Below are 27,281 nucleotides of genomic sequence, written 5' to 3'. Positions count from 1 at the left end.
AAGCAACGTGAACAAAGCAGGGTCTAAATCAAGATCGTGGCTCAATTCAGCAGGAGCAGATCTCACAATAATTAGGTCCCGACCAAGTTCACGTAGCCACATTCCACCTGTAAGCATACCAAATTAAAAACATTATAATTATTGGGGTTGGATTGCTATTGCCATTTGCCAACTACAAATTTGTCGGCCCTAACCAATTCTAGCGTGCATTTTTATTCTTCTGAGAATGAATTGTAGTTGGGAATTGATTCATATCCGGGGAAAATTAATTAATTTAGAATTATCGTCACATGGATAGCAAATATATTAAAATAATTAAATTAAATATTATCTTATGAATTTTTTAATGTGATTTTTATTAAAAAAATCCTTATTGTTACTATTGTTGTTGTTGCTGTATTTTTTTTAAATTTTACAAAACCTTAACATAAAAGCCACTCCCAACAAGATTATATTTTTTGGGATGAAAAATCAGATATTATTTAATTTCAAAAATGTATTATATTTTTCACACAAAAATTGAGGTATTTATAATGTACTCAAATTAAAAAGACTCGTCCTGTCGTTATCACCTCAGTAACCCTCTGTCCCCGTTACCTGATTTTAATGCTGGTGTGACATTATTGCAATAATATATAGGGTTTTTCTTCTTTTTGGGCCCGACAATAATATATATGGGGTGACATTATTAATAGTTTTTTTTCTTAAATATTGATACAGTACCTATAGTTTTGGTGATTGATGATTTAGTAGTATTTAAGATTTAAAATTGTGTTAACAATTATTTTTTAAAGTGTTTTTTTATTTAAAATATATCAAAATATTTTTAAAAAATTTATTTTTGATATAAACACCAAAAAAAAATTAAAAAATTTTAAAAACAATTTTTAAACATAAAAACAAAGATTAGTCCTATGTTGCCTGTGGTGCCAATTGACCAATTAGATCTAAGAACTAAATTTATCTGTATTAAGCCAATCACAATGTAAGAATCTATGGCAGCTAGCAGTCATTTATAATATTAAAGTCTTCTACATCAATCAATACAAAATCTTCTAATAATACTCATGAAATTTACAGATTTTTTTGCCGAAGAGAAATATTTTTTTATAAGTTCAAAAGAATATAATTTACGTTCTAGATGCAATATATTTCTTAAAAGAAGAAGAAGAAGAAGATATCAATGTCAATTACGCTATATTTTGTTTAAACACACACCAAATTATATATTTTGAGTAAGTGAAAGAAAATTGTAAAAAAAATTAAGCCTTGAAAATATTGTACCAATTCAAGTTGTCTTTTTTAATTTTACAGTAATTTTGTTTGTAATATCGTTGTGTGTGTGTGTGTATATATATATATTTCTTAATGGGATATCTATAAATGAACCATCAATTTAATTCTATCTATAATTTTATCTGTAAAAACTTACATGTCATTGTATTATTTAGTTTTTTTTTATTCATTCTATTTTTATTGTGATTCTCTTAATATATATAAGCGCTATATTTCCATTGATGTTTACTAATAATCAGGTTAAATTATAATAATTTTAAATTGATTTGTTTTTTTTTTATTATAAAAAAACTCAACTAATGGTTAATAACTATGATGTTACAAAGCATGTTAATTTACACCATATGGATTCTTCCAAAATCATTTGAAGAATCCTCGATGAGCACCTACTCCCTTCTCTATATAATACACCAAGCAAGGAGATATTTGAGATACGAAACATCTTAGTTTCTCATCTCTCGTTAACCTAATTATAAGGAGGGATCGAGGAATTAAAGCCAAGAAAACCAACAAAGACAATGGAGTTTCTTTCATCGAGGCTAACAATAATGTCCTATTGTTTTTATTCTACGTTGGTGCTCTTTCTCACTGTTGTCTGCACCGTCAGTTCCTTGGTAAAGCGACCACCTAATGTAACTATTCCGGCCCTTCTGGTCTTTGGGGATTCCATCGTTGATGCAGGCAACAACAACGACCTTAAAACACTTGTCAAGAGCAACTTTCCTCCCTACGGCAAGGATTTTGAAGGCGGGATTCCTACAGGAAGGTTCTGTAATGGAAAAATCCCGTCAGACATTATAGGTAGGACGACGACCTCTCTCTGTTATTTTTTATTAACATGCTGTAACATTCAAAGCTAATCTTTAGTTAGTTTTAGGGTTCACATCTCCTAAAACTCCCCCGGTTTCATTTTCATAGCGTGAAGAGTAATATCAAATTATTTTGAAACTAAGATAGGTATTTAATATGATATTAATTAGAGATTTGATAATGAAATGATCTTTGTTTTTAATTAATTAAAACTATATTCTCTTAATACAAAATAGAGCAAATCCATGCAAATTTCAAATCCTTTCTTTTTTAATATGAGAAACGTGTTAACAATGATATAAATTATTTTGATATCTTATCCAATAATTTAAAATTTTAAATTATAATAACTCTTTAATGCAATTTAAATTTAATTTTAGACTCAAATTGAGTCTTGAAATAATTAACAATTATAGATTTATCCTTAAAATTCAAACTCAATCACAAGTAAAAATGTTAATATTTTAAACTATATCATTTATTTTTATATTTGAAATCGCGTATGAGAGCTCTTGATTAAAACAAAAACATATTAAATTAGTGTATTCTTTAATGATTATCAATAATTTTAATATGTTAATATAAAAAATAAAAAAAATAAAAAATTATTTTAATATATTTTTAAACTAAAAACATTTTTTAAAAATTCTACCCTTAACAGTAATAAACACCTGATACAAAAGATGGTTACCGGCAGAAGCAAGAGCACGATGATTTCTGACATCCAGATCGATAAAGTTAACATGGGATATTTTCTGAGACCAAAATCTAGTTCTAATGGCATCATGAGCCATTGGATTAGCTGTTAGAACAGTATTTCGTTATAAATTTTTCTTTGGGTCCAAGAATGGGTACAACAGGGCTTCCTTCTTGGAGAAATCAAATTGTAGGAATTAGGATATACCCCGTCTTACTATCAATGGAATAATCACCCATTTGGGTGTACTAACTTTTTACTCTTTCCCAATTCAATACAAAAGTTTTGCCGCTCTAAAAAAGAGATTGTAAACTAGTTCAAGCAAAACAATCCGATCACTTAAGCCACTGCCTATGAGTCGACAACTCATTTTTTGACAGGCACATGATCAGAGCTCCAAGCTCCTCCCACTACTGGGAGCTTCCGGTTTCATGTTCTATTCCACTCTTGAACAGGGTTCTTTTAAAAGAAAATATGATGCAGATCTTTAACCTCAGAGAGAGGGAAAGTATGAGCTTACGGCCTGTTGTTCTAAATCTTGACGAGCAACCTCTCTTGTTTCGGGTTTTGTTTTCAGCTAAAGAATTGGGAATTAAGGACACAGTACCAGCATATTTGGACCCAGCAGTTCTACCTCAAGATCTCATAACTGGAGTAACCTTTGCTTCAAGTGGCTCTGGCTTTGATCCCTTGACACCCAAATTAGTGGTGCATACATTCTCCCATTACTTTACTCTATTCTTGTCAAACATGATTTTTTCCCTTTTTGAATCCTCTCAATTCTAATTCTGGTCAAATTTGGTCACAGTCAGTCCTGTCGTTGTCAGATCAATTAGAACATTTCAAAGAATACATAGGGAAGCTGAAGGCGATAATTGGAGAGGAAAACACAATTTTCACCATAAGGAATAGTCTATTTCTAGTAGTAGCAGGCAGCGATGACATTGCCAATACCTATTTTACTCTTCGTGCAAGGAAATTGCAATATGATGTTCCTGCTTACACAGATCTAATGGCTAACTCAGCTTCTAGTTTCGCGCAGGTAAGCATCTAATTCAAATGTTTCATATCTATCACATGAATAAATGTTTTTTTTTTTCAATAGTAATATCAATTTTTGTATTTGCATTCTATGTTTTTCTTGCAAGGAATTATATGAACTTGGGGCAAGAAGGATTGTTTTTTTCAGCGCACCACCAGTTGGATGTGTACCATCGCAAAGGACTTTAGCAGGGGGAGCTGAAAGAGAGTGTGCAGAAAACTTCAACGAAGCAGCAAAGTTATTCAACTCCAAGTTGTCCGAGAAGTTGGATTCTCTTGCTAGCAGCCTGCCTAACAGCAGGATTGTCTACATAGATGTCTACAATCCACTGCTCGATGTCATTCAAAAACCCCAAAAATATGGTAAATGACCCATTCCCTTGAGTTTTGGATAGTTTGAGAAGTATTTGTTACTTATCAGAAAGTGCTGGATCGGTTATCATATAGGATACGGGGCCATACGAGAGATTTTGAAATGTTGGTGCTCCATAACCTGTGCCACTGTATTTTGTTGTTTTCAGGTTTTCAAGTTGCAGATAAAGGATGTTGCGGTACTGGGAATTTAGAGGTAGCTGTATTATGCAACCAGCATACTTCTGAGACATGTGCAGATGTTTCCGATTATGTATTTTGGGACAGCTACCATCCAACTGAAAGAGCTTATAAGGCACTCGTTTATCCTCTCCTTGGAAAATATCTGACCAAACTCTTCTGAGCCATCTCAACTTGCTATGGTCATGTTTTCATTCGCCTTCATGTATATTATTTCTGTGTTTGGTATTTGGTATTGTGGGGATGGTGTGGAAAAAGCTTAGATGGCAAACATCACATGCTTTTCTGCAAAAGTCTAGAAAGTGGCAAACCATTTCGAAGTCCAGATAAGGTGTGTTTTGTGTTTGAAATAAGTGTGGCCCTGTACTTTTCCTTCATGCATGCATCTAATAATTAAATTTCAAAAATAAAAATGATAAATTCATTTTTTTTGTACTATTTTTTTTCTTTCTTTCTAGGGTTTTGGGTATCTAATCAGAAAAAAAGGAGCATTCCGATCCGTTAACTGCTTTTAAGCTTTTAAAATAAAAAATCACATCGAAACTTCAAGAAAACTAATGTTATTATTGATAAAATTTGATTTAAATAGGATGAAGATGAAATGCTTGTGAATCTACAATGATTGAAATAATTAGTTTTTTTTTTACCATAGTTATTAAAATTATACTGGCGCCTGATAGGTTAATTCTAAAAATTAATTATTAATCTAAATTATAATTTGATCTGAATTTTAATTTAAAATAAAAAATTTAATATATAATTAAATTTGGTTAATCTATGACCTAATTTATCCAGTTAAATATAACTAAGTCAAACCTGGTAAACTATTTTTTTTTTAAATAGAAAAATAAAATTTCATTTTAATAAAAAATATTAACTCGGGTTTAACAAGTATCCAATATACCAGACTGGCAGACACCATCTAATAACTAGCCTTTTGACCTCATAAAAAACGAGGGACGGCTGTCAAATTGAATCGAAACAGCATAGAAAACCCTGATACTAGAAGTGAGCATAGCATTTCCACGCTCTAAACGCATCGGTTTATTCCTTCCCTAAACATAATTTTAATTTCGACTCGATAGTTCCTGTTCAGTGAGTCAGCACTTGCCGCTCCCGCTTTTCAAATCAAGCTCCTTTTAGGGTTTTGGTGAAAATGGAGCCTGTAGCTTCAGTAGTAGACAAAATCAAAGGCGTCGCAAAATCAGGCCAAGACTTCGTCGACGGCCTCCTTCGCCGCCGCGAGAATTCTTCTCGCCGCAATCCGGTACTTGCAAATTTCTTCTCTTTCTTGTTAATTTTCATCACTAATTAATTTATTGCTCCTGTAGTTAATTGAATTTTCAATATTGTTAGCTAGAGCAATCTGAACTAATTGGATTCCATTATTAGTAACTTGATAGAAATCTGGGTTGCTTAAGCTTGACAGAAACTTGCTGGTTTCTTAGGTAACAGCAAGCTGTATGATGGAGCTTTACATCTCTTGCCATTTTATTATTTACAGATTGAGATACTGAAACGGCTGCAACGAGAAGCGTTTTCAGATCTAATGAAGCTAAGAGACAGGCAGGATAAGGTTGAGAGAGTGCTTTCCTTTTATAAAACATTTAAAGGGAGTCCTTTTCAAGAAAACAGTACACTTGTGAGGGGAGAGGTTGATGTTTCGGGAGCGATATTGATGGTGGGTGATATTGATCAGGAGCATTGTGATGCTGTTGGTAGAGCAGGAATAAAAACTGGGATTAGTTCAAGGTTAAGTTTTGAAACAATTGTTCGGCACAAGGATTCTCTTTTGGCAGAGTTTGTGGCTAGTCAAAAAGGCATAGTAGAGATTGGTGGTGTCTCGGAAGGTGCACTTACTCTAGCCAAAGTGTCGTACACGGCAAATGTTAATGACTGGTTTTCTGCTATTGTAATCCCAGTAGGAGCTCAATTTAGAGATCTTGATATGACTGCAAGCTCTTCCAATCAGGTATAATTTGGTTGCCAATGTTAACTTTAATTTTGTTTCTTCGCTTGTTGTGTACTTGAACAATAAAACAGGAAATGCTTGCTAGCTATGTTAGGCATCGAGACCTTCCAGCGGTTTTCTTTCCGTTTTGTCGCATGGCTATTATATTCTTTTAATGGTGCAGATGAGTTTGCTTGACCATACTGAAGCAAGGTGCTGCTCCCATCGAGACATTCGTGTTTCATTCTATTCTTAATTGTGATGGGAATGGAACTATGTTATATCCTGATGTGTATTTTGATAGGGACTGTTGCTGCAGCTGTCTCCAAATTTATTTAGTAAATTAATTGAGGTTCTCATTTCATGGCAGAGACATGGTGTTACCGATCTTTCATCTGTTGGACCACCACTTTTGAATCAGCCCAATGACGCGGCAATTGGCTTAACAGTGAGGAAATCAAATGTTATCGCTATGATGGCTCAGTCTGTTTCTGGACTGCGAAGGCAGCCATTTTTTGATGGAATTGGTCATGACTTCGGCACTTTTGGCCAAATTGTTTGTCAACTTCCAAAAGGAATAAAATTCTCACTTATGGGTCTGCAGCAAGTCGCGAAATCATCTAGTCATAATCTCGGAGCCCTTGCCATTCCTGTTGGCTTTCTGAAACATCACGAATCTCCTGAAATATCGTTCCAAGACTCTGCACTACCTGTGGGAGCAAGCAGCCAAGAGATCACATCAAGAACTGGATATATAGCTCTAAAGTTGGAGTCGGAACTTGATGAGAGTACTAGAATTGGGGGTTGGATTGAGATGAAAAACTCAAATCCCAAGCATTTACAATGGGCTTTAAATGCATTTGATGACGCGGAAGATGAATTTGGATGGGGTCTGTGCCTCAGCGGGGTTTTTGTAGATCCTACCAACCATGGTCGTTTGCAAGCCGAATCATATGTAAAATTGAATATAGGGAAGAAGTTCTGCTTGAAACCAGGCATTACATATTCCAGGGATGGTAATGCCAAAATATTAGCTCTTATGCTTAGATCCAACTGGTCCTTCTGATGACCAGGGGCTATCTTTTTCACAGCAACATGAAAGGCTCCCTTTTTCGGGGACGTGGTATCTTCTCTTCAATTATATAGTTCTTAGCATGCCATCATTTTTTTTCTACTTATTTGCAAGTGTGAGCTGCCAAGATCTTGATGCTAAAGAAGGGCAGAGAAATATTTGCTCACATTCCTATCAACCATGCTGTGCTCTGATAATGTTTGCAAATCATTTTGACAATGAATTTTTAGCTGGGCTTAAGTATGATCTTGGCTTTGCTTTTGGGATTAAACTATAATGGTTTTGTTTCGGAGAAAAGCATATGGAGAAACTGAAATTTACTTAATTTTTCCTTCAAGTATTACAGCATTTATTTTTATTTTTTCAAAATTCAATTAAGTTCTAGATTGGATTTTTTTTCTACAAACAACGAAGATGGTTTGATTGCTAAATGATATCATAACAGTTCAAAACAAAAGGTATGTTACAAAAACTCATTAGGGTTATCATATCATTAATTATTAAGTAGAAAAAAAAGAGAGTTCAATTACTTCATTAAAAAAACAAGTCAATAATTTTATAATAAAATATAATAAAAATATTTAGCCAGACCAGTAATAAAAAAAATAAAACAATATTATTTTAATATAGATATGGATCCGATCCCCGATAACTGTTGACTCTAGTTTTGTAATGGGCCACCACTTGGCCTTGTCATAACAAGGCCCTATGATTTCCAATACAGTAATCTGGGCTTAGCCCTTTATGCTGGTTTTTCTTTCTTAGAAAGGAAAAATAATTTCCACGTGGCAAGCTCATAAACAACAACGATCTCACCGCCACCGTTTCACACCGTAGATTAAATATCGGGCTACACAATCCCAAACAGTATAAAAAATCTTCTGCTTCCTCGAGAAGGCTAACAATAATTTCTTGTCTCTGTAGCTTCTATTTTCTCTCAATCAAAGAGAAAAACAATGTCGACGGGCCGGAAATTTATTCTGAAAAGCTCAGACGGAGAGTCATTTGAGGTCGACGAAGCCGTAGCCGTTGAATCGCAGACTATAAAACACATGATTGAAGATGATTGCGCTGATAACGGTATCCCTTTACCTAACGTCACAAGCAAGGTTCTTGCTAAGGTGATCGAGTACTGCAAAAAGCACGTTGAGTCCCCTAAATCGGACGATCGTCCTTCTTCTGCTGCTGATGATCTTAAAGCTTGGGATACTGAATTCGTCAAAGTTGACCAGGCCACTCTCTTCGATCTCATCCTGGCATGTTCTTAATCTTTACTTATCTTGTGTGGGTTTTTCTGTTATGGGTTTTAATTAATTGCTAGGGTTTTGATCTAATTGCTTTAATTGAATTCTAGGGTTTTAATTTAATAGCTTTAATTAATTACTAGGTTAGGGTTTGGATTTGATTTGACCGCTTGTGTGGCTGTTGAAGTAATGAAGTCTACGGGATATAATGTGAATCAGGAAGTCTGTCTTCAATGGGGATGTTGAAGTTTATGCCTTCAGAATTTTTTTTATAAGACGTTTGGTGTTATGAATGTTGCTGATGCAGTTTGCGGTATGAAAGATGAGAGATAAGAAAAAGAATTGGCTTAGAATTTTGGAATAGTGTCGATTATGCTGGCTCGCTGGGTTTAATGGAAGCTCTGAAGTGAGCCTACTAACAATATCTGTGGTTGTGAGCATTCCGTGTGGTTGCGCCTGATGGGAAAGTTTGGTAATAGATCTCAAGAAGTCATATTTGTGCATCTGAGGATTTTTGTTTACTGTTGAGGGTTATAAGAATAAGATGTAGTTTATGTAGATGAAGATCTGCTTGAATTTGTTGTTTGACATATTTTAATGTTCTTGCATTTCTGGCTGTAATTATGTCTCTGTCTAACATTTACTTGAATTTTGTGTGGTGTTTAGGCTGCCAATTATCTGAACATCAAGAACTTGCTGGACCTCACTTGTCAGAGAGTGGCTGATATGATCAAGGGCAAGACTCCAGAAGAGATCCGCAAGACATTCAACATCAAGAATGACTTTACACCAGAGGAAGAGGAGGAGGTTCGGAGAGAGAACCAGTGGGCATTTGAGTAGAAGGAAAGAAGTTCAACCTGTATTTCTAATTGCCTTCTGTGTTGGACATGGATGGATGTTAAGGTTTTAATGCTTTGCAAACAATTTCCATTTTGTTTCCATGTCCCTTGTCTCTCCACGTCAGTTTCACTGTGTTGATATGGTATATGTCCTTGCCTTGTAATTTCTTTGTGTTTTAGATGACCTAATTATGCCATCTGTGATATGCTATCGTTGTTTCACCATATGATGCTCTGCTACCAGTTCTTTGGCACCTCACATGTTTGGAACCTGCAAGCAAGTTTTATGTGATTGGGATGCTATGAAGTGATCAATTTCTTGTTTAGGTTTGGAAGAAATCCAATCTTAAGGTGATATTAGGGATATTCAGGTCCCTTGCAGTCTTATCCAATGACTAGGCTGAGAGATCTCAGTGAGAAATATAAATACAATTCTCAGGTAGCCTGGCAACATGCATTCTTATTTATACGCATTGAGCTTGAGATGATATACTATGAGCATCACACGCATTCTTGTATTTATTACTTGTAAAATGCATCTGTTTGATGCAGTTGTTTCCTGAATCACCTACTACTTGCGACGAATGGAGTGCGGACATTAAATTTTTTGGTTCTCCATGTAATTGACCCGAACATGTCTTTCTGTAATGAAGAGACAGTTGGAGTGAAAATTATGTGATAACTCAGTCTTTGGCCGTTCTTTGTGAACTGCAAGCTAGTTGGACGCACGGTGACTGTTAGACCAATAGGTGCTTCAATTGTTAGAGAGTAAGTTGTGGTACCATCTCCAGCAACGTTTGTGAGGGTTCTGGTAATGTTCCTACTGTGTTTTCCAGTGAGGTTGAAAACTGCTATTGACGGATAGTTGATATTGGATATCATATTGACTTCTGATTCCTTCGGACAAGCAAAACCAGCTGGAACATCTTTGGAAATAACTTTAATTGTGGATATATTGTACCCGTGATAGCACAGGAAGTATAAGTAGTCAATGGCGGTGGTTTCATAAACTAGCCCTGGTTGCAATGCTCGGTTCGTGCTCATTTCACCCGCCCCGTAATCATAAGCTGTGGCAATAGCACCTAATTCTGTTGTTATTGGGGCCTTCATATTGTTTATCTGAGATGCTGTATTCCAGGAAAAAAAGGAAGGAAACCGAGGAATTCATAGATTAATACGAGATTATGAAATATGAACCAAGTAATTTACTCTTGCTTGTTATAGACCTTCACCTGTTGTCATAATGGCAGACTTGATAGCAGAGGGACTCCAAGAGGGGTAATGGGATTTAAGCACAGCGGCCATTCCAGAAACATGCGGACATGACATGGAGGTTCCTGACATAATTTTAAATTTTGGGATTTCTCTACCTTCATCAGTTACTTCTCCATCATAGGCCGTCCAAGCTGCAAGTATGTTTGATCCCGGTGCGGCTATATCAGGCTGCAAAGCAGGAAGGCAAGAGAAGAATTCATTAACACACATACCTGTGGATCGAATCAAATAATATGTAGCTAGGAGGTACAGGCTTTGCCTTGAGGATATTCCTTGAGATGGAGGAAGGCCCTCTGGATGAAAAGTAGGCGATAGCAGGTGCTGGCTTATATTGTGACACCACTGTGGTGGGTAGGATTGTTGCAACTGGATTTCTGGGAAGATATCAAAAATTTCAGAACTAAAGTGTATCCTTAAACGTTGTCATGAATCTGTCACTCGGACAGCTACATGTAAAGATTGTACCGAGATAATTGTCTTACTTGGTTGAGTTTAGGTAGGCAAAGATCTCGACAGCATCCTTTGATCTGATCACAGTCATTGGAAATTCATCGAAATCAGATGCATCTCCATTTGTCTTGTCGCTGACCAAGACAGCACCAATTCCTTCCAAGTTCCGCACCTCGTTCATCTTATAATATGAGTTTATATCTTCATCATTGTCACAGATGACGATTTTTCCTTTGATCTTTTTCCCATCCATAGAATCTGGGTTGCAGTTTCTGAACCAACACATGTTCTATGACACAAGTCTTTGGTGCCAATGTCTAGGATCCTTGTGAACTATTTGTATCTCTTATGAGTTTAAGCTAATGCATTTGTGATTATTTGTCATCTTTAGAAGCAAAATAAGGGGCTATCACATAGATATTGCATACCTGGCATCCCTTGCGTCCGCACCGGCCTTCTTAGCTGACTTCGCATAAATCAATGGATGTACTGGAGATTTTCCAATATTGGCAAAATTTATGGCTTCACCCTGAATTGAAATGAGAACACTCGTTATGTTTCAAATCCACAATTTATTGGATGAAAGATTACTAGTAGCAAAAGCAAAACTTAAAGGTAACTTCATCAAGAAAAGAAACTTGATTGCTTCTAAGAAAAACATCTTTACCTTGATCACCTTGTTTTTATCAAACACAACATTAGACTCGAATCTCCGATCTATGGTTGTTGCAGCAACTGTCAGAATCCAGGGCGCACCATTCAAAACAGTTTTTTCCGATGGCCCATCGTTCCCTGCAGAGCAGACCACGGTGATACCATTCTCAACAGCATGGAACGCTCCAATGGCTATTGGATCTTCCTTAAAATCGGAGATGCGTGATGCTGGTGAACCTAGTGACAATGATAGTATATCAACACCGTCTTTAATGGCATCACTGAATGCAGCTAATATACTGGACCCGGCACATCCGTTTGGCGTACATATTCTGTACACAGCAATCCTTGACCCAAGTGATCCACCTTTCGCAGTCCCGGAAGCTAATCCATGGTAAGATGCACCAGGGACCATAATTCCTGCTGCAGTCGAAGCTACATGAGTGCCATGACCATTCATATCTCTTGGTGTATTAACAAGTCCGTCATCGTCATCGCCAGGGCCATTGTAAGATCTTGCTCCAATTATTTTTCTGTTGAGGATCAAAACCATGAACATCATGAATAAACATAAGCAGATTAATGGGAGAAAAAATTGTCCGATATCCAAATTCTAGTTGACAGCGCAGGTTTTACCTATTACAATTGGATGAGTTGAAATCTCGAGCTTCGACACAGGTACCCTTCCAGCTTGATGGTATTGGATCCATATCCTTGTCACTAAAACTCTTAGACTCAGGCCAAATACCTTCATTTCATGTAGCTCGAAGCTTACACGTCATTTTTTGGAAAAAGAAATGATGCTTTGAGTTTATATAGAAAGTACAAGAGATTTTACCTGTATCCAGGATTCCAATGATCACATCATATCCTCGAGAAGATAAGTTAGAGTCAGAATTGGGGCTCAAGTCGATCTTTACATCGGTTCCGTATTTCAAGAAATCCCATGAACGAGTTGTGTGGAGGTGGTAGACAGGATCAGGAAAAACTGATACGACCCCTGGGTTTTTAGCAATTGATTGTGCCTCTGCTGCTGATAAACGAGCTGTAAACCCTGAAATTCCATGTTCGTAGCTGTGCACTAGAGCATTCTTTCTCCTAGCAAGCACAAAGATATTCAGGCTACCGAATCACTTTGATATCGAATTACTTGCGCAAGCAAAAGCAAATTTATCATGTTTTTCTTAGATTGTATCGTCTGCTCTGATTTATAAATGTCAAGCCATCACACAGATCATTTAAAGGTGAGTTTAATGAGTATGGGACAGAAAAAGTTCACCGTTTTAAGACAGAGCTCAGAAGCTGAGCATGTTCATTCTTTGAAGAACCATTTGCTGTCGCAGCTCCCATGTAAACAATATAAACACCATCCTTCTCTCCCTCGTCTGCTCCTGATTCTACCAGAAATACATCAAAGAGGATAAGGAACAGCACATAGCATAGGGCAGAATATTTCATAGATTTAACTGATGGGGCAAGGCTACTCTAGTTTATTGATGTTATTACAAGTGAGAAAGCTATTAGACAGCCATCTACTGCTACTTATACTAGTATGATGGTGTTGTATGTGATAGTAGGCAGCCGCAGACCCAATGACATATCCTCCAAAGTGCGCCATTGATCATCTTTGGCACTCCATAGTTGGAAATGGTGGAGGTGGTGGTGGTGGGGTGGTGACGGTACATGGAAGTGGTGGTGGTACAAGATATTTTTATAGTAATTGCCCTCACGGCACCAACTAAATGCGCCCCCATCTTGAGCATAAATGTAGAATAGAAGGTTGGCAAGGGAACCATTCATGTACTTAACACCCGTTTGTGTGCCTGAAAGCAAATTACAAGGAAAATTCTCTTTGGTAAAGGCATGTTAAGAAATAAATTATTTGAAATGCTTGTATGTGCCATAAAAAAATAAGTTCAAAAAACATTGTCGGATATATTGAGAATAGCTTCTTTTTGTTGTATTATCCTTATTATATTTGTTCAATTGTCATTCCTACCCCCTTATCTAGATATGCTTTTGCTAAGTGAGTTGTTGGAATTTTTTCTTTTGCACTTCAAAAAGAAGAAGAAGAGGTTGATAATTACTCTCAAATGTGGTATCTTTCCACTAGGGATCAAGCACGTTTTTGTCTTTTTTTGAGACATAAAGGGAGAGTAATTGCTTCTTCCAATCATATTTTTGGTGCACGCCGAGTATGATTTTCATCATTTTCATGATTGAGGACAAGAATTATTCATCGGGTATCAATTTTGGCAACAATGTATGTAGTGTGGAAAAGGAATAGTGAATGAGCCAAAATTAGGATAGAACTCATCAAATCAATGCTTGTGCCTCTTGCACATGCCCTGCCACACCAAAATTAGTGTCCATATACTTCTGTTAACAACTCTTCTTGTAAAATATCAATCGGGTCAATTTTAATCTGTCATATTGACCAGAAATTGTTACTTCTTCTAAATTGCAGGCTAGTTGGAACCACTGCGATTTTTATACCGTTTGGTGCTTCAATGGTTAGAGAGTATGTTGCAGCACCATCTCCAGCAACATTCGTTAGGGTTCTGTTAATGGTCCTGATCTGATTTCTAGCGAGGTTAAGAACCGCTATGGATGGATAGTTGATAGTGGACATAAGATCGACACTCAAGTCCTTCGGACAAGCAAAACCAGCTGGAACATCTTTGAAAATAACTTTAATTGTGGATGTATTGTTGCCGTGATGGCAAAGGAAGTTTAAGCAGTCAATGGTTGCGGTTTCATAAACAAGTCCAGCTGGTTGTAATGGTCCACTAGTGCTTATTTCTCCTGCCCCATAATCATAAACTGTGGGTTGTAATGGTCCACTTGTGCTTATTTCTCCTGCCCCCTTAATCATAAGCTGTGGGTATGACACCTAATTCTGTTGCTGTTGAGGTCTTCATATTGCTTATCTGAGATGCTGTAGGCCAGAAAATACACCATTAATTTGGTTATGAAAATCACCAAGTGATTTAATTTTTGTTTTTGTAGATCTTTACCTGTTGTCAAAATGGCAGGTTTGATTGCAGAGGGGTTCCATGAAAGATAATGGGATTTAACCACAGCAACCATTGCAGAAACATGTGGACATGACATGGAAGTTCCTGAAATCACGTTGAATAGTGGGGGCTCTGTACCTTTTAGAGTCAATTCTTTATCATTGGCCTGCCAAGCTGCCGGTCTGTTTGCTACTGGTGCTGCCATTCCAGGCTGCAAGGTGCAAAGAACGGAGACAGCAGAACAATTTATATGCACATATGCTCAGGCTAGGCTTCTGTGACTCGTGGGAGATACTATTCATGAATCCAATGAAATAACGTGCCTAGGAGGAAGAGGCTTTGCTTTTCCTTGAGGATATTTCTTGAGATGGAGGAAGGGCCTCTGGATGAAAAGTATGCCAGAAGGTTGGCTTATATTGCGGCACCACTTTGGTAGGTACGATTGTTGCGACTGGATTTCTGGGAGGTTTCAAAATTTGTCAGCAAGAGAATTGCCATAAATTTGTAGCTGATTCAGCTGAGTTGTATCGAGATGATAGCGTGGATCTTGCTTGGTTGAGTTTATGTAGGAAAGGACTGCAGAAGCATCCTTTGAACTGATCAGTCATTGGAAGTTCCATGAAATTATTTGCAGCTCCCCTTGTGTCATCAACCAAAACAAGACCAATTCCTCCCGAGTTGTGTGGCGTTGGTAGACAGGATCGGGAAAAACTGATACTACTTCAGGTTTGTTAGCAATTGACCGTGCCTCTGCTGCTGATAAACGTGCTGCAAACCCTGAAATTCCATGTTTACAGCTGAGCACTAGGGCGTTTTTTTCTCCTAACAAGCACAAACATACTCAAATTAAACATCAACGTTTTTATTATTTAGGTGATTTTTGAACTGAAAAATCTGTTCTTATACTATTTAAAGAATTCTGAAAAAATTGATTATTTGATTCTTTTTTTCATAGATTGAACAAACCAATAGGCTGGAAGCTGAATGAAATAATTCATGGATCAAGCCCTCATTCAAATTTTATTTGGTGAAAAATAATGAAACAATAAATCCAAATCCAGACTTGAGTACAAGCCAGGCTAACATGTTGAAGTCTAAAATTTACTTTGTTTAAAACATCTTTCAAGCTTGAGAACTATTTTCACCCAATTTTAACTTCTTACTTTATAGATACCTGGAATTTTTTGTTTTTTTACATAAAAGATAATTTTTTTAAAAGGTTTTAATTTTAACCAAAACATGTCAACTACCAAAAATTATTTGAAATCAATTTCATAATTTTTTTTGGTACAATAAAAAACAAACTAAACAGTTCTAGAGAAACAATGATTCATTGTAAGCTGGCTCATTCTAAAAGGAGGAGACTCAAATCATAAGCTGCGTAGACTCCCTAGCTCCAAGTTTCGCCATGAGCCAGCATAAGCATTGCCATCATTGGTAAGTCTGTTAGTTGAAAATTGGACTGACTTTCCCGAGTTTCTTCTCTATTTGCTTACTGAGATCCCACGCCGAGTGTTACTATTTGTATTATTATTTGCCCTCAGCTGAGGTACCCCCATCTCTTACCGGCGAGTTCTCTTGTTGTTCTCAGGTTACACTAAAGGTGCTAAATCATACGTTGTTTTCGTGTCGTCTTAAAAAAATATTATTTACAATCTTGTAGCCAGGTGTTTTAGTTCCACTGGGCTCTCCTCGCACAAAGACAAGCCTTTGACCCTCTAACTGAGCTATCCTTCTACTGGACTCAAGCCCACTTGCGTTACATGTTTCGGCCCAGTTTATTTTATAGGCCCTTCAACCTTCATAGTTGGGCCTTCTAGAGCATCATATTTATTATATGATAACGTATAATCCTTTTCCTTATTACTCCTAGATTTTCTATCACGTGCCACAATTAGCCAATCTCCATGAGTTTCGCCTTTCTCTAGCTGCATGGCCAAATTTTCAAGATTTGCTGGCTCTACCCTAACACCAGGGCTAGTCCCCTCTGCCGCCCCCATCCTTCATGCTAGCCAATTTCTCCGCCATGCTTCCATGAGAATTTATCGGGCATGATCTTGCAATTTGGCCATAGCACCCACATCGAAGATTAAATCTCAAATATCTCTATTAACTATTTTCTTAACCAAATTTTCCAATGCCTTAAATGTTAATATCTGGCACAGAGCTCTTCAAATATGTTCATCGTATTAACAAAAATCCCAGAAGCTAAGCATGGTCATTCTTTAAAGAATCATTTGCTGATGCAACTCCCGCGTAAACAATATATAAACCCCATTATCCTCTCCCTAGCTGCTCCTGGATATTCTATCAGAAATGCTATAGAGAGGAGAAAAGGGAATGCAAAGCATAAGGTAAAAACTTTATTTCATGTGCTTTCCAGTTTAGGGATGCTTGGATTCAAGTGTAAAGGCTGCTAGCAAACAGGCTAGTGCTAGTTATAACAGTACAACGGTGCTTGTGTGTGCCCTATTTCTCAGTTTTTGCACTTAACAGGGGGATGTGGTGGTGTCGGCGCTGGTGCATGGAAGTCAAGGGCAAAAATGATCACCCAAATTGATGATGCTTGGTATGTTCGGTGCCGCGTGCTTGATTTGTTTTAAAATTATTTTTTAATTAAAAACTCATCAAAATAATATTATTTTATATTTTTAATATTAATACATTAATATCGTGAAACACATTTTAAAAACACTAATTTGAGTCTCAACTCATAATTTAATATTTTTCGGGTGAAAAACGAGTTGAATAGTAAAAAAACTCACTTAACTAGATAATTAGAGGTAATTTGATAGTTCAATCAATGTTTTTGTAAATTTCTAAATATGCCGACATCTTGAAGCACAAATGTAGCAAAGAAACTTGGCAAACGGAGCCACTCGTGGGCATAACTTTCCAACTAGAGCGAATATTGTATTTGGTCCACATTTCAATATTAATTTGATGATAGATTGTGCCCTAATCGCGAGTTGGAACTCGAGGGTGTGCTGGTGTCCATGTGGCAAAACACCCAAATGAACAAAATGGAGCCACCGCAAAAGGAAGATGTTGGCGAACAACTTGAGCGTGATTGCTTTTTGTTAAGCATCGAAGACATATATTCCTTTTTGAGACATATAGGGCCACTAGTTACTTCTGCGGAATCCTATTTTTGGTGCAGGCTGAGAATGATTATAATCATTTTCTAATTATATTATGACAATAATTTTGATTTGGAATCTATATCTGTCGGCAACAGTGTACAGTAGTATACAGTTGTGTTAGGACTTGGGGAAGGAATCTTTTGCATGGTGGCCGGAATGTAGGTCCATTTTCTGGCCTCAACTGACTCTTCGAATCAAAGTTGTTACAAGCATAGATTTTAAGAGTGGAGTTACATGTTGATTAAGCATATCAATGGGTCAATATAATTCTTTTTATTATAACAACATCATTATAGAATTTTTTTTAATTAAAACTCAAAATGATTTTATTTTAGTAAAACAAATAATTTAAAATAAAATTTAATATAAATCAAATTTCAAAATTAATGAACGGGTCATTAAATTAACTATCATACAAGTTAATACCACTTAATAACCCACCAAAATTAGTATCCATCACATATTCATGTTTTAACTATCTTGTATTCGTGTTTCTGTTTTCTTCCGATTATATATTAGTTCTTGATTCAATCGCTAATTTTTCTTTCGTTTCTTTCTTTTCGTCTTATTCAATTTAGGTCCCAAACAAATTTTAAAATCCTCTAAATTGAGTCCCTCCTCTCTATCATTGATGGATTTGAATGAGGTAAAGCATACATCAAATTTCTTGAGCTGAAAATAATAAGAACATATACTAAAACAAGCACTGAGTAGGCAATATATTGTTTATGCATGGAAAATAATGTGCCATTCCTGCCACCAATTTCATTGCTTCTTGGCTTTGGTTCTGGAAGCTGAATTCAAGTAAAGCATGGATCATAAATAACTTAATTTTTTAAAAAAATTAGAAACAACATCGTTTTTTATATAAAAAAATTAATAAGTTTACAAGTGGTTTTTTACCAAGTTTTATATGGGTTGACCATATCATAAATCAACCCATGTTTTTCACGGAATTATACTAAGAAAATCCCTTCCCTCATTTTTTTTATTATCCGAAGGCAGTCTAGTTCGAGATCCACCTACCATACATTCCAAATTTTATAACTATGCTTCTTTGTCCCAAGGCAAAGACAACCACTTTTATCCACCTTACATGAACATCTACTTCGTGGGTGGGGCCGAAGCTACCTTTATCCCCTTTATATATATATATATATATAAAGGTTATTGGATTTATTTTTTTTAATAGGGCCTAGATGCTGGATCCCATTTTCTGCAATTTGCAATCAACCTTTTGAGTGTAGTTGTTGAATTTATACAACTTGGTAGATTGCTTTGGAAAATTAATTATATAGACTCAAGTTACATGTGATACTTGAGGTTCTGGTCTAACGGTCATGACAGTGACTTGTTTTTGTTTTAACATCCAGATTCAATTTTATTTGTGCATGTTTATTATCTTTCTGATGTCTTACCTGCTTACTGAGTTTGCAGAATGTTTAGTAGATTCGGGAATTAATCGTGATGCGCGTAAGCTGATCCAGATATCCTTAAATTATATAAAAAAAATTAAAAAATATATTAGCTCCATAAAATTTAATAAATCTAATTAAAATTGGTTTGGGAAACATTAAAAAAAATATATTAAAAAATAAAATAATATTATTTTAATAAAAATAATCTATTCAATACGATGTGATCAGTAAGCTAACCCTCTGAAGCAGATTCTTTTTCGGGGCAGTCCCCCAACCTGATATGACCACCGTGCTTTTGAGTGCCAAGAGAGTGGGCAACGGCTCTCAAGTGGAGAGATGGTCCAAATCGAAAGCCCATGATTATTCATTAGGCCTCCTCCTTTTCTTAACAAGGACCCACACGGCCACAAGTGGCTAATTTTGTACCGAAAGGGAAAACATTCGGTAATCAGAAATTGGCACGACAGCGTATGCTAATTTTTGCTCAAAAGAAAAGGCAAACAAATGGCTAATCAGAAACTGCCACGACAACAAACTGACAAAAATGCCACGTGACATGCTTAGCATGTATTTGCACGTGCTTCTCACGTGGAGGCACCCTCTTTCCCCGTCGTGTGCGCTAGCTAGTTGTACTCGTGAACAGTTTCCCATTCATGGTAGCATATTCCCATAAGCGATGGAGCTGACAGAATATTAATTGACATTCATTTTTCATGCTAATCTTAGTTATAATGGTTTAATTCTAATCTTCACCATAGCTTGTAAATTATTAAAAAAATTCAAGAAACAACTCGACTTAAAATGCATGATGAAAATCATAATCATGAGTCGGTTGACGGATAAAGAAAAAAAATATAATAATTGATCATTCTCAATTCAGAAATTGACCCATTAAGAGTTTGAATTACTAAATTATTGAGTTAATATGCAGATTATCAAGTCAATTTAAGTTAATTTTTTTTATTAAAATAATATTTTTTTTTATTTTTAATTTAGTCGAGCTTAAATCATATTTAATCGTGTTAACTAAATCATTAATGACCTAGACATGACAACTAGATTTTACCGGGTCAATTTTTTTTATGCAACTTAAAACTCGATTAGGGTTCCAAGTTATGGATTTTCCAAATCAATCCATCCACAGTTGGGCAGTCCCGGGTTTAACAAATGGTTGATGATACATATAAACAACATGACTTAAGTCGAAAGGCAAATAAAATCATGGTTAGAGTTGACTGTTAAACTAAGAACTACCAAACACGATTCGTCATGTTCACAGTCAAAATCATTGAGTGCCAAGTTGTTTATGGCATTGAAATTATGTTGTTTTAACCTCCCTTCATATAGCATCACTATGTTTTTCTTTTTCAAGAAAAATAAAGTATCATTGCCTTGAAATTATTAAAAAAAAAAACTGTGATAAAAACTTCAGTTATTTTTTTTTAAAAAAAAATTAGCGAAATAATACAGTAAATTTCTTTTTTGTTACAGTTAAAAGGTATAATTTTTATAACTTATCACAATTAAATTCAATGAAAAATATATTAAATGGACAGGAGAGAATAAAAAGAAATATTAAAAAAAAACTCTGAGATACATTGAAGCTTTGAATCTTGACAAAATAAATCCAACAATATTAAAAAATATTATCATTAGTGACCCAAGTATCATATTTATCTTAAAAAATAAGTGAGTCACTTTTTATTTTTAAACAGAAAGTATAACTTATTCAGGTCACTGTTGATGATTTTTTTTTGTGTTGTTGGATAAACTTCTTTTATGTTACTGGATTTATCTTATGTCTCGATGATTATTTTATTCTGAATAGTAATAAATTATAAAAATCATGTTCTTTAACCATGATATGTACAGACAAACTATACTACTTCGCCCATCTTTTTTTCAATGATGTTGTTCCCCTATTATTTTAAATTATTTGTACTAATTTATAAAAAAAATCATAAACATCTTTATAAAGGCATTTTCAATTATAATTTTCAGTTGATATTAGCTGTAGGCTGTAGCATCACAAGAAAGTTGCTGATGCTTTATGTGGAATGTTCAAGCTAGATGTCAATTTGCTTTGGTCTCATGCTGACCCACATCTTACAACATGGCCGCGCAATGAAATGGTCCTTACTGTGTCAACGATAGTTGTTTGAAGCTTGAACAATGGAACAGAGGTGTTGCAGACTCCTTTCTGTTTCTCTCATTCTGGGAAAATAAGGGGCAAAGCAATGGAAGTATCCTATTCCTATTCATTTGAATGAAATTAACCCACTGCCTCCTTCACATTTGAATGCCAGATTCTTCAATTAAACAGCACTAAATTGCGAGATTGTTTGGAATCACAGATAAACAAAAAGATGGAAAACACAAAGCTCTGTGAAAGATCCATAAAAGATGTTGAAATCGATAAATTATGATAGGAAAAGCGAGCACTGAAAAGGGGGTTCGAGGAAATACTAATAAGAGCGAAGAGATTACGCTAGAAGAGACCGTGATAACGATAGCCAAACAGAGATGCATATTTATAGGCAAAAAAGACTAGAAAATGCTATTTCCCTCGGCATTTATCTGTCCCAACATCACAGCGTCTTTAGTGGGAAGAAGCATAAAAGCAGAAATGGGAAAGAAGACAAGAGAGTCGAGGAATAGTTAAAGCAAACAAAAATAAGAACCCTCCACTGGTCCTGCGGCTTCCAATCCATGCAACTTTATTTTGTCCTTACCACTTTCCTAGCTTTTGTTTGTTCTCCTGTCACCACAGCCGCTTGATTGAGATGTATCTAACACAACAGCAAAAGCCCATTGCAATATTACATTGGAAACATCTCACTCTCCTTTAAGGAAAAATTTGGGAAGCCAGAAAGATGGGTGAAAAGAGCAAGTGGGATTAATAAATTCTCAAAATGGAGCTGTTGAGGTTCTATAGAGGGTGTTTTTTTTTGGTAGCTGAGCAGGAGCTGCTGCCAAGAACTGCAAACACAAATATGCATAAGAAATTCACAGTCTATGACGTAATCTCTTGGTTTGTGTAAATTAGCAACATTCCAAATCAGGAAACAAACACTCCTCTTCTACAGTACTGACCCTTTCTTGCTGCCTTCTAAGCTTGGCATTCTCCTGTGCTAAATGAGCAGCTTCACGTTCCAACTCAACTGTGTAAGCCTGCAAAATTAGTAAAAGATAAAAAATTAACATTCTATAATCATTAAATTTCACTAAAAACAAATTTTCAAAAGGAGAGCAAGATTCCTGCTTTCTAGCCCGGGACCGAGCTGCAGATTCTCTGTTCTTGATCATGCGCTTGTGCCTCCGATCGCCGCCAGAGACATCACCGTTTTCTTGAGGCCTTTTTTTGCAAATGGAAAGGAACACTGAAGAAGAACCCAAGGCATCAAAGGGGGAATCGAGAGAAGAATCAAAACTTATTGTGCCACCATTGGCATGACTATGCATTTGTGGATTTGGCCTCACAGGGACAGTATTACTGCTTTCCAGATAATGAAAATGATCAGACCCAGAATTCAAACTCAGCATGGTAGCTGGGGGTGGCCCTAAAGAGTTCTTCAAGAAACTGTTACCCCCGCCAGAGGAGGGTTCCTTAGAGGCAGCCCTTGTTGATGTGTCTTTATTGGAAGGTCTAGCCAAGAAATCTTGAAAGACCATACCATTAAAAGAATGGTGGTTGGTGTTGCTGCTTGTGTTAGTATTTGAATGATCATGAAGAGAAGCTAGGTTTATGTCATCCCAAACTTCTTCCATTGAGGCTCCGTTCATTGATTGGTTTGGTATTGGAGGAGAAGGAGAGAAAGGTGAAGGAGAAGAACATGTAGAGGAAAAGCATTTTGAAGGAGAATTGCCAGAGACTTTACTGTTGCTCGTGTTGTTGTTATCAATATTTGCTCCTGGCGATGACCACATGCTTTGACAGGGAAAACAGCACTAGGAGTAACTGGGGATGAAATGATGTTTCTTTCTGATTGACTTGGTTCTCTTCATAAATGTACTACTGTGTATATATATCGAAATTTTAAATACAAATTAACTCTGATACAAAACAAATTCAAATTAACATTTTTCACACCCAATTTTTTTAAAATTTAAACTAAAATTAAGAAAAATAAATTAAAATCGCTTCAGATTATGTGTAGTGTTGTACTTGCTTTTATGGTTGTAGTTTGAAAAAATAATTTATAAAAAATCACTTTTTTACATAGCTAGTACACTTGAATTATTTTTTGATAAAAATTATGGTTTAAATTGTTTCTCCATTAAAAATATGCCATTAATATTTGATTAAAATTATAATTGAGATTGTGGTTGGACATGAAATAACCAAATAGAACATTAATTTCTTCCAAACATGACATTGAACAATTAATACATATTTTTAAGATCAACTACTTTTAAATTTAAAAATTCTACAATTCTCTCATCTAACTTGAAGCAATTTCATCACGAACACAATCCATATGAAAAGTCTTGTTGCTTCTATATGTCTCTGATCATGGAACAACATCATATAAAAATCTTATGGCATGAAATTAGGTATTTGATTTTTCTATGACACACAAGCACGCACATGTGTGTCATTGATTGTTACTATACAGTTCTAAAAAAAAAATAATCTAAATTAGTTATTGTAAGTTAACTTCAAAATGAATTATATAATGAAATTGAAACAACAAATATATTCAATCGCTGATAATATTTAATGTTTTCTTAAAATGTGACGTATATCCCGGGTTCATAGTAATTTCCCGTGGTGTAGTTGAAAATTTTGAATCGACTAGTTTGATAATTTCAACTACTAGCAAACACATAACCTTCAGAAATTCATTGTAATACCTACTCAGGGTTTCACCATATTGTTGAAATCTCTCCTGGATTTCCTTATTAGAAGCACCCAGAGCTAAAATGTAAAGAAACCTGCCAACTTTCTTTACAACACTCATTCTCCTTGACGATTTCAGTCCATATTGTACTTCTAATTCAAAATAAAAACTCTAAAATGTCATTGCATTCATTTTAAACATATTTACATAATGTATCTAATGTCCATTTAAAATCTCGTTCAACCACTGCATTCATGTGTTGTACGAAATCATGTAGGGCTCCTTATAGCTGTAGTAATTGTAATACATTGCAAGTGCACCTACCGTGCACAATACTAGTTTCAAGGATCAAATTCTCTATGCCAAAATGAATCACCCTCATCGTCATCATTGTCTTTGTTACTGTTGTCATTGTCATCGTCATCATTATTTGCATTTGCTATCATTAGCATCACCACTACTATAACTGCTATGACTTATACTATTCCTACCACTGCAGTCATGTGAAACATATTGAGCAACATTGTTAATGACATTTTTCACCAGCATTACCGCTATTATAAACGCTATACCTTATATTATTCCTACAACTACAGTCATGTGAAACATATTGAGTGATATTGTTCATGACATTTTCATACTCCCCGTCAAAAAGGTCATTAAATCAATTTGCATCCATATCTATAATTTAAATTAAATAATTATAACAAAGAATAACATATTATTTGTTTTATAAATGTAGAGGTGTTACAAGCTCTACCTTCACACCTTCAGTAAATCACATTACTTGTACAACAAATATAATTTTTATTAACCCCCTTTAAATTTAATTGATTTAAAGAGTTTGCCATGACAATCAAAGTGCATTAATTGATTATTCTTATTGTTTTTAATACATTCACATCAAAACTGTTATAATGTTATTCTTTCCTATTAGTGTTAAAATAAAAAAATTGTTAACGCTGTAGTATAGAGACAGAGATTTAGAGTTCACAATTAAATAGCTATGTTGGATCAATACGTTAATAAAGATTAAAAACAATCATGATAAATGATAAAAAATAGAGATTTTAAGTTCAATATTAGGCTATATTTGTTTCTCGGAATTCACTTTCTAATCTTCCCTGTATTTATTTGTCATTAGAAAAGTTAGTCAACGAATAACACTTTCTAGTCAAAAGAAAAATTTAGCTTAGTTTTGAGGAGGAAAGTGTTTTTCCAGAAAATTTAGGTGGAAAACACTTTTTGAAAGTTGTGAAAAATTTAGAAATGTCATATTATTTGCTGATTATATCAAATTCGGTCCTCAAACTTTTGATTGCTATATATATTTTGTTTTGAATATTTATTTTTCAATTTCATCTCTTAAAATTTAATTTTTATATTAACTTTGGTCCTCATTTTTATAATTGTTATTTACTTTTCCCTTATTATTTTTTTATTGAAATTTTTTATGTATCAAATTTGGTCCTTATTCTTTTAATTGTTACTTATTTTATTTGAAATAATTTATGAAATGTTAATTATTATTATTTTAATTTCTTCATCTTTTATTTTTTTTATTTTTTAGATTTGATCTCTATTATTTTGATTATTATTTATTTTATTTGAGATAATTTATGAAATTATATTTTTTTTCAATTTCATTCTTATTCAACCTTTTAATTTGTAAGATTTGTTCCTCATTATTTTAATAAACTTGAGAAAAATAAAACATTAATAAGTTATTATTTTTCAGATCATTTTCTATAACATAACCAAATACTAAAAAGTATTTTTCAATTTATTTTTCATTACACTATCAAAATAATTTATTTTTTTTAAAATTTATTTTTTCAGAATTTATTTTTCAAAAAAACTACTTCCTAACAAATAAATAAACGGTTATTAATTTAATGTCTCGTGGGAAAAAATATTAATAAATTCTGAATAATTTATATGTTCATTTTTTTCTTGATATGACCCATGATGGAACATGTACAATCATCCATAATTGTACCAATCTTCTTCCTTTGGATGGCCACAAGGCTACTACAGATTCCTTATCAAAATAAGAAAAATCAAGATGAGAAGCACAAGGAGCTTTTTTACTCCCCTGGATAGAATGCGGCCGAATCAATTTAAGGGCTCTCCAATTGGCAAATCACAGTGCAAGTTATTGCCTCAGCCATTGCTCAACTTGCCATGACAGGAGTTAGTGGGGGATGATGTGTTATTTTCCTTTTTGTTTGGCTGAAAGGATGTGTAATGGTGAAGAATTGAGAGAGTAGATGAAAGGATTAGATGATGGAGAAAAATATGCATCAATCCACTCATTTATGATTGTCTGGTATCGTTTGTTTTTCTATTTTCTATTATTATTTCAATTTTTTGAAAATAAAAATAAAAAATTTATTTGTTTGGATTCTATTATTGAGAAAGAAAAAAACAAAACCAACAACAGTATCTCAAGTTTTTTTTCTTACAACCATTATTTGGTTTCCAAAAAGTTTGTCTTTTTATATTTTTGGAAACAGAATCTTTTTTTTTTTAAGTTTTTTATATTTTTTTTAAGGAAAAAAAAACACCCCATGATTATTTGAAACCAATCTTAAGAAACCTCCATTATTATACCGATCCTGGAACAGAGATTCAAGATATCATTTTTAGAATGGAACTAGTTACTATATAAGACATAGCAACGGGAGATTTCTTTTTCTTTGTTTAGATGGAAAAATAGCTCATTCTCTCCGTCTTATCCACACGTCCAGCTTTCTTTCCACTAAACAGTGTTAGGATCGATCCCAAAAGAAGCATGGTCGAGGATTCTGTCATGAACAGCCTCATCTGTCGACCAATGTTTCCTCAGATTTTTATCTTATTTGGAGAAGAAGATAAGGCGAGCCCTATAGACAAGTGAGGTGGGTCGCCTAGTTGTGCTTTATCATGTTTGTGTTCTGTGACATGGTGTTGTGCTTTCTGTGTTTTTGTTTCAATCATAG

General features: G+C 34.9%; 6 protein-coding genes across 8 annotated transcripts; 3 read left to right on the top strand and 3 right to left on the bottom strand.

The window, feature by feature from the left end:
* The first annotated feature begins 1,711 nt into the window (after positions 1-1,711).
* LOC133694123 (GDSL esterase/lipase EXL3-like) lies at positions 1,712-4,834 on the top strand. Its single transcript, XM_062115571.1, has 5 exons — positions 1,712-2,097; positions 3,381-3,511; positions 3,612-3,845; positions 3,952-4,207; positions 4,366-4,834. Exons 1-5 carry the CDS (start codon positions 1,815-1,817, stop codon positions 4,557-4,559), a joined length of 1,098 nt encoding a protein of 365 aa, XP_061971555.1. The 5' UTR covers positions 1,712-1,814; the 3' UTR covers positions 4,560-4,834.
* A 521-nt stretch (positions 4,835-5,355) lies between these two features.
* On the top strand, positions 5,356-7,485 carry LOC133695250 (uncharacterized). 2 transcript variants are annotated; one of them, XM_062117154.1, is made up of 3 exons: positions 5,356-5,663; positions 5,901-6,368; positions 6,718-7,485. In XM_062117154.1, the coding sequence occupies exons 1-3, from the start codon at positions 5,553-5,555 to the stop codon at positions 7,411-7,413; spliced, it is 1,275 nt and encodes a 424-aa protein (XP_061973138.1). In that variant the 5' UTR covers positions 5,356-5,552; the 3' UTR covers positions 7,414-7,485. The 2 variants fall into 2 exon arrangements, with proteins under 2 accessions (XP_061973138.1, XP_061973139.1); XM_062117155.1 differs by having other exon boundaries at positions 5,845-6,368.
* A 791-nt stretch (positions 7,486-8,276) lies between these two features.
* LOC133695252 (SKP1-like protein 1B) lies at positions 8,277-9,727 on the top strand. The gene is made up of 2 exons (XM_062117157.1): positions 8,277-8,675; positions 9,330-9,727. Exons 1-2 carry the CDS (start codon positions 8,376-8,378, stop codon positions 9,501-9,503), a joined length of 474 nt encoding a protein of 157 aa, XP_061973141.1. The 5' UTR covers positions 8,277-8,375; the 3' UTR covers positions 9,504-9,727.
* Positions 9,728-9,942: 215 nt separating this feature from the next.
* LOC133695249 (CO(2)-response secreted protease-like) lies at positions 9,943-13,883 on the bottom strand. Of its 2 annotated transcripts, XM_062117152.1 has the most exons (9): positions 13,161-13,858; positions 12,720-12,979; positions 12,518-12,629; positions 11,895-12,414; positions 11,656-11,756; positions 11,260-11,499; positions 11,037-11,151; positions 10,735-10,945; positions 9,943-10,629 (listed from the first exon to the last, which is right to left on the bottom strand). In XM_062117152.1, the coding sequence occupies exons 1-9, from the start codon at positions 13,337-13,339 to the stop codon at positions 10,067-10,069; spliced, it is 2,301 nt and encodes a 766-aa protein (XP_061973136.1). In that variant the 5' UTR covers positions 13,340-13,858; the 3' UTR covers positions 9,943-10,066. The 2 variants fall into 2 exon arrangements, with proteins under 2 accessions (XP_061973136.1, XP_061973137.1); XM_062117153.1 differs by lacking the exon at positions 9,943-10,629 and having other exon boundaries at positions 10,856-10,908; positions 10,990-11,151; positions 13,161-13,883.
* A 426-nt stretch (positions 13,884-14,309) lies between these two features.
* Positions 14,310-15,103, bottom strand: LOC133695251 (CO(2)-response secreted protease-like). Its single transcript, XM_062117156.1, has 2 exons — positions 14,899-15,103; positions 14,310-14,740 (listed from the first exon to the last, which is right to left on the bottom strand). The coding sequence occupies exons 1-2, from the start codon at positions 15,101-15,103 to the stop codon at positions 14,310-14,312; spliced, it is 636 nt and encodes a 211-aa protein (XP_061973140.1).
* Positions 15,104-21,963: 6,860 nt separating this feature from the next.
* LOC133694006 (protein FD-like) lies at positions 21,964-23,445 on the bottom strand. The gene is made up of 2 exons (XM_062115411.1): positions 22,553-23,445; positions 21,964-22,438 (listed from the first exon to the last, which is right to left on the bottom strand). The coding sequence occupies exons 1-2, from the start codon at positions 23,384-23,386 to the stop codon at positions 22,367-22,369; spliced, it is 906 nt and encodes a 301-aa protein (XP_061971395.1). The 5' UTR covers positions 23,387-23,445; the 3' UTR covers positions 21,964-22,366.
* Between the last annotated feature and the right edge of the window lie 3,836 nt (positions 23,446-27,281).

The sequence above is a fragment of the Populus nigra genome, chromosome 5 (genome assembly GCF_951802175.1).
Source record: "Populus nigra chromosome 5, ddPopNigr1.1, whole genome shotgun sequence".
NCBI classification, from domain to species: domain Eukaryota; kingdom Viridiplantae; phylum Streptophyta; class Magnoliopsida; order Malpighiales; family Salicaceae; genus Populus; species Populus nigra.
This window is presented reverse-complemented; position numbering and strand designations above follow the sequence as displayed.

Coding starts and splice junctions, on each gene's coding strand:
- LOC133695250 (XM_062117154.1), top strand. CDS start 5,553: ATGGAGCCTGTAGCTTCAGTAGTAGACAAAATCAAAGGCGTCGCAAAA. Junction 5,664..5,900: donor ATTCTTCTCGCCGCAATCCG/GTACTTGCAAAT, acceptor TATTATTTACAG/ATTGAGATACTGAAACGGCT. Junction 6,369..6,717: donor CTGCAAGCTCTTCCAATCAG/GTATAATTTGGT, acceptor ATTTCATGGCAG/AGACATGGTGTTACCGATCT.
- LOC133694006 (XM_062115411.1), bottom strand. CDS start 23,386: ATGTGGTCATCGCCAGGAGCAAATATTGATAACAACAACACGAGCAAC. Junction 22,439..22,552: donor TTAGAAGGCAGCAAGAAAGG/GTCAGTACTGTA, acceptor TTGTGTTTGCAG/TTCTTGGCAGCAGCTCCTGC.
- LOC133695249 (XM_062117152.1), bottom strand. CDS start 13,339: ATGAAATATTCTGCCCTATGCTATGTGCTGTTCCTTATCCTCTTTGAT. Junction 12,415..12,517: donor AACTCATCCAATTGTAATAG/GTAAAACCTGCG, acceptor GATCCTCAACAG/AAAAATAATTGGAGCAAGAT. Junction 11,152..11,259: donor GCCTACCTAAACTCAACCAA/GTAAGACAATTA, acceptor ATATCTTCCCAG/AAATCCAGTTGCAACAATCC.
- LOC133694123 (XM_062115571.1), top strand. CDS start 1,815: ATGGAGTTTCTTTCATCGAGGCTAACAATAATGTCCTATTGTTTTTAT. Junction 2,098..3,380: donor AATCCCGTCAGACATTATAG/GTAGGACGACGA, acceptor TTTTGTTTTCAG/CTAAAGAATTGGGAATTAAG. Junction 3,512..3,611: donor CCTTGACACCCAAATTAGTG/GTGCATACATTC, acceptor ATTTGGTCACAG/TCAGTCCTGTCGTTGTCAGA.
- LOC133695252 (XM_062117157.1), top strand. CDS start 8,376: ATGTCGACGGGCCGGAAATTTATTCTGAAAAGCTCAGACGGAGAGTCA. Junction 8,676..9,329: donor CTCTCTTCGATCTCATCCTG/GCATGTTCTTAA, acceptor TGTGGTGTTTAG/GCTGCCAATTATCTGAACAT.
- LOC133695251 (XM_062117156.1), bottom strand. CDS start 15,103: ATGGCAGCACCAGTAGCAAACAGACCGGCAGCTTGGCAGGCCAATGAT. Junction 14,741..14,898: donor ACCTGCCATTTTGACAACAG/GTAAAGATCTAC, acceptor TTAAGGGGGCAG/GAGAAATAAGCACAAGTGGA.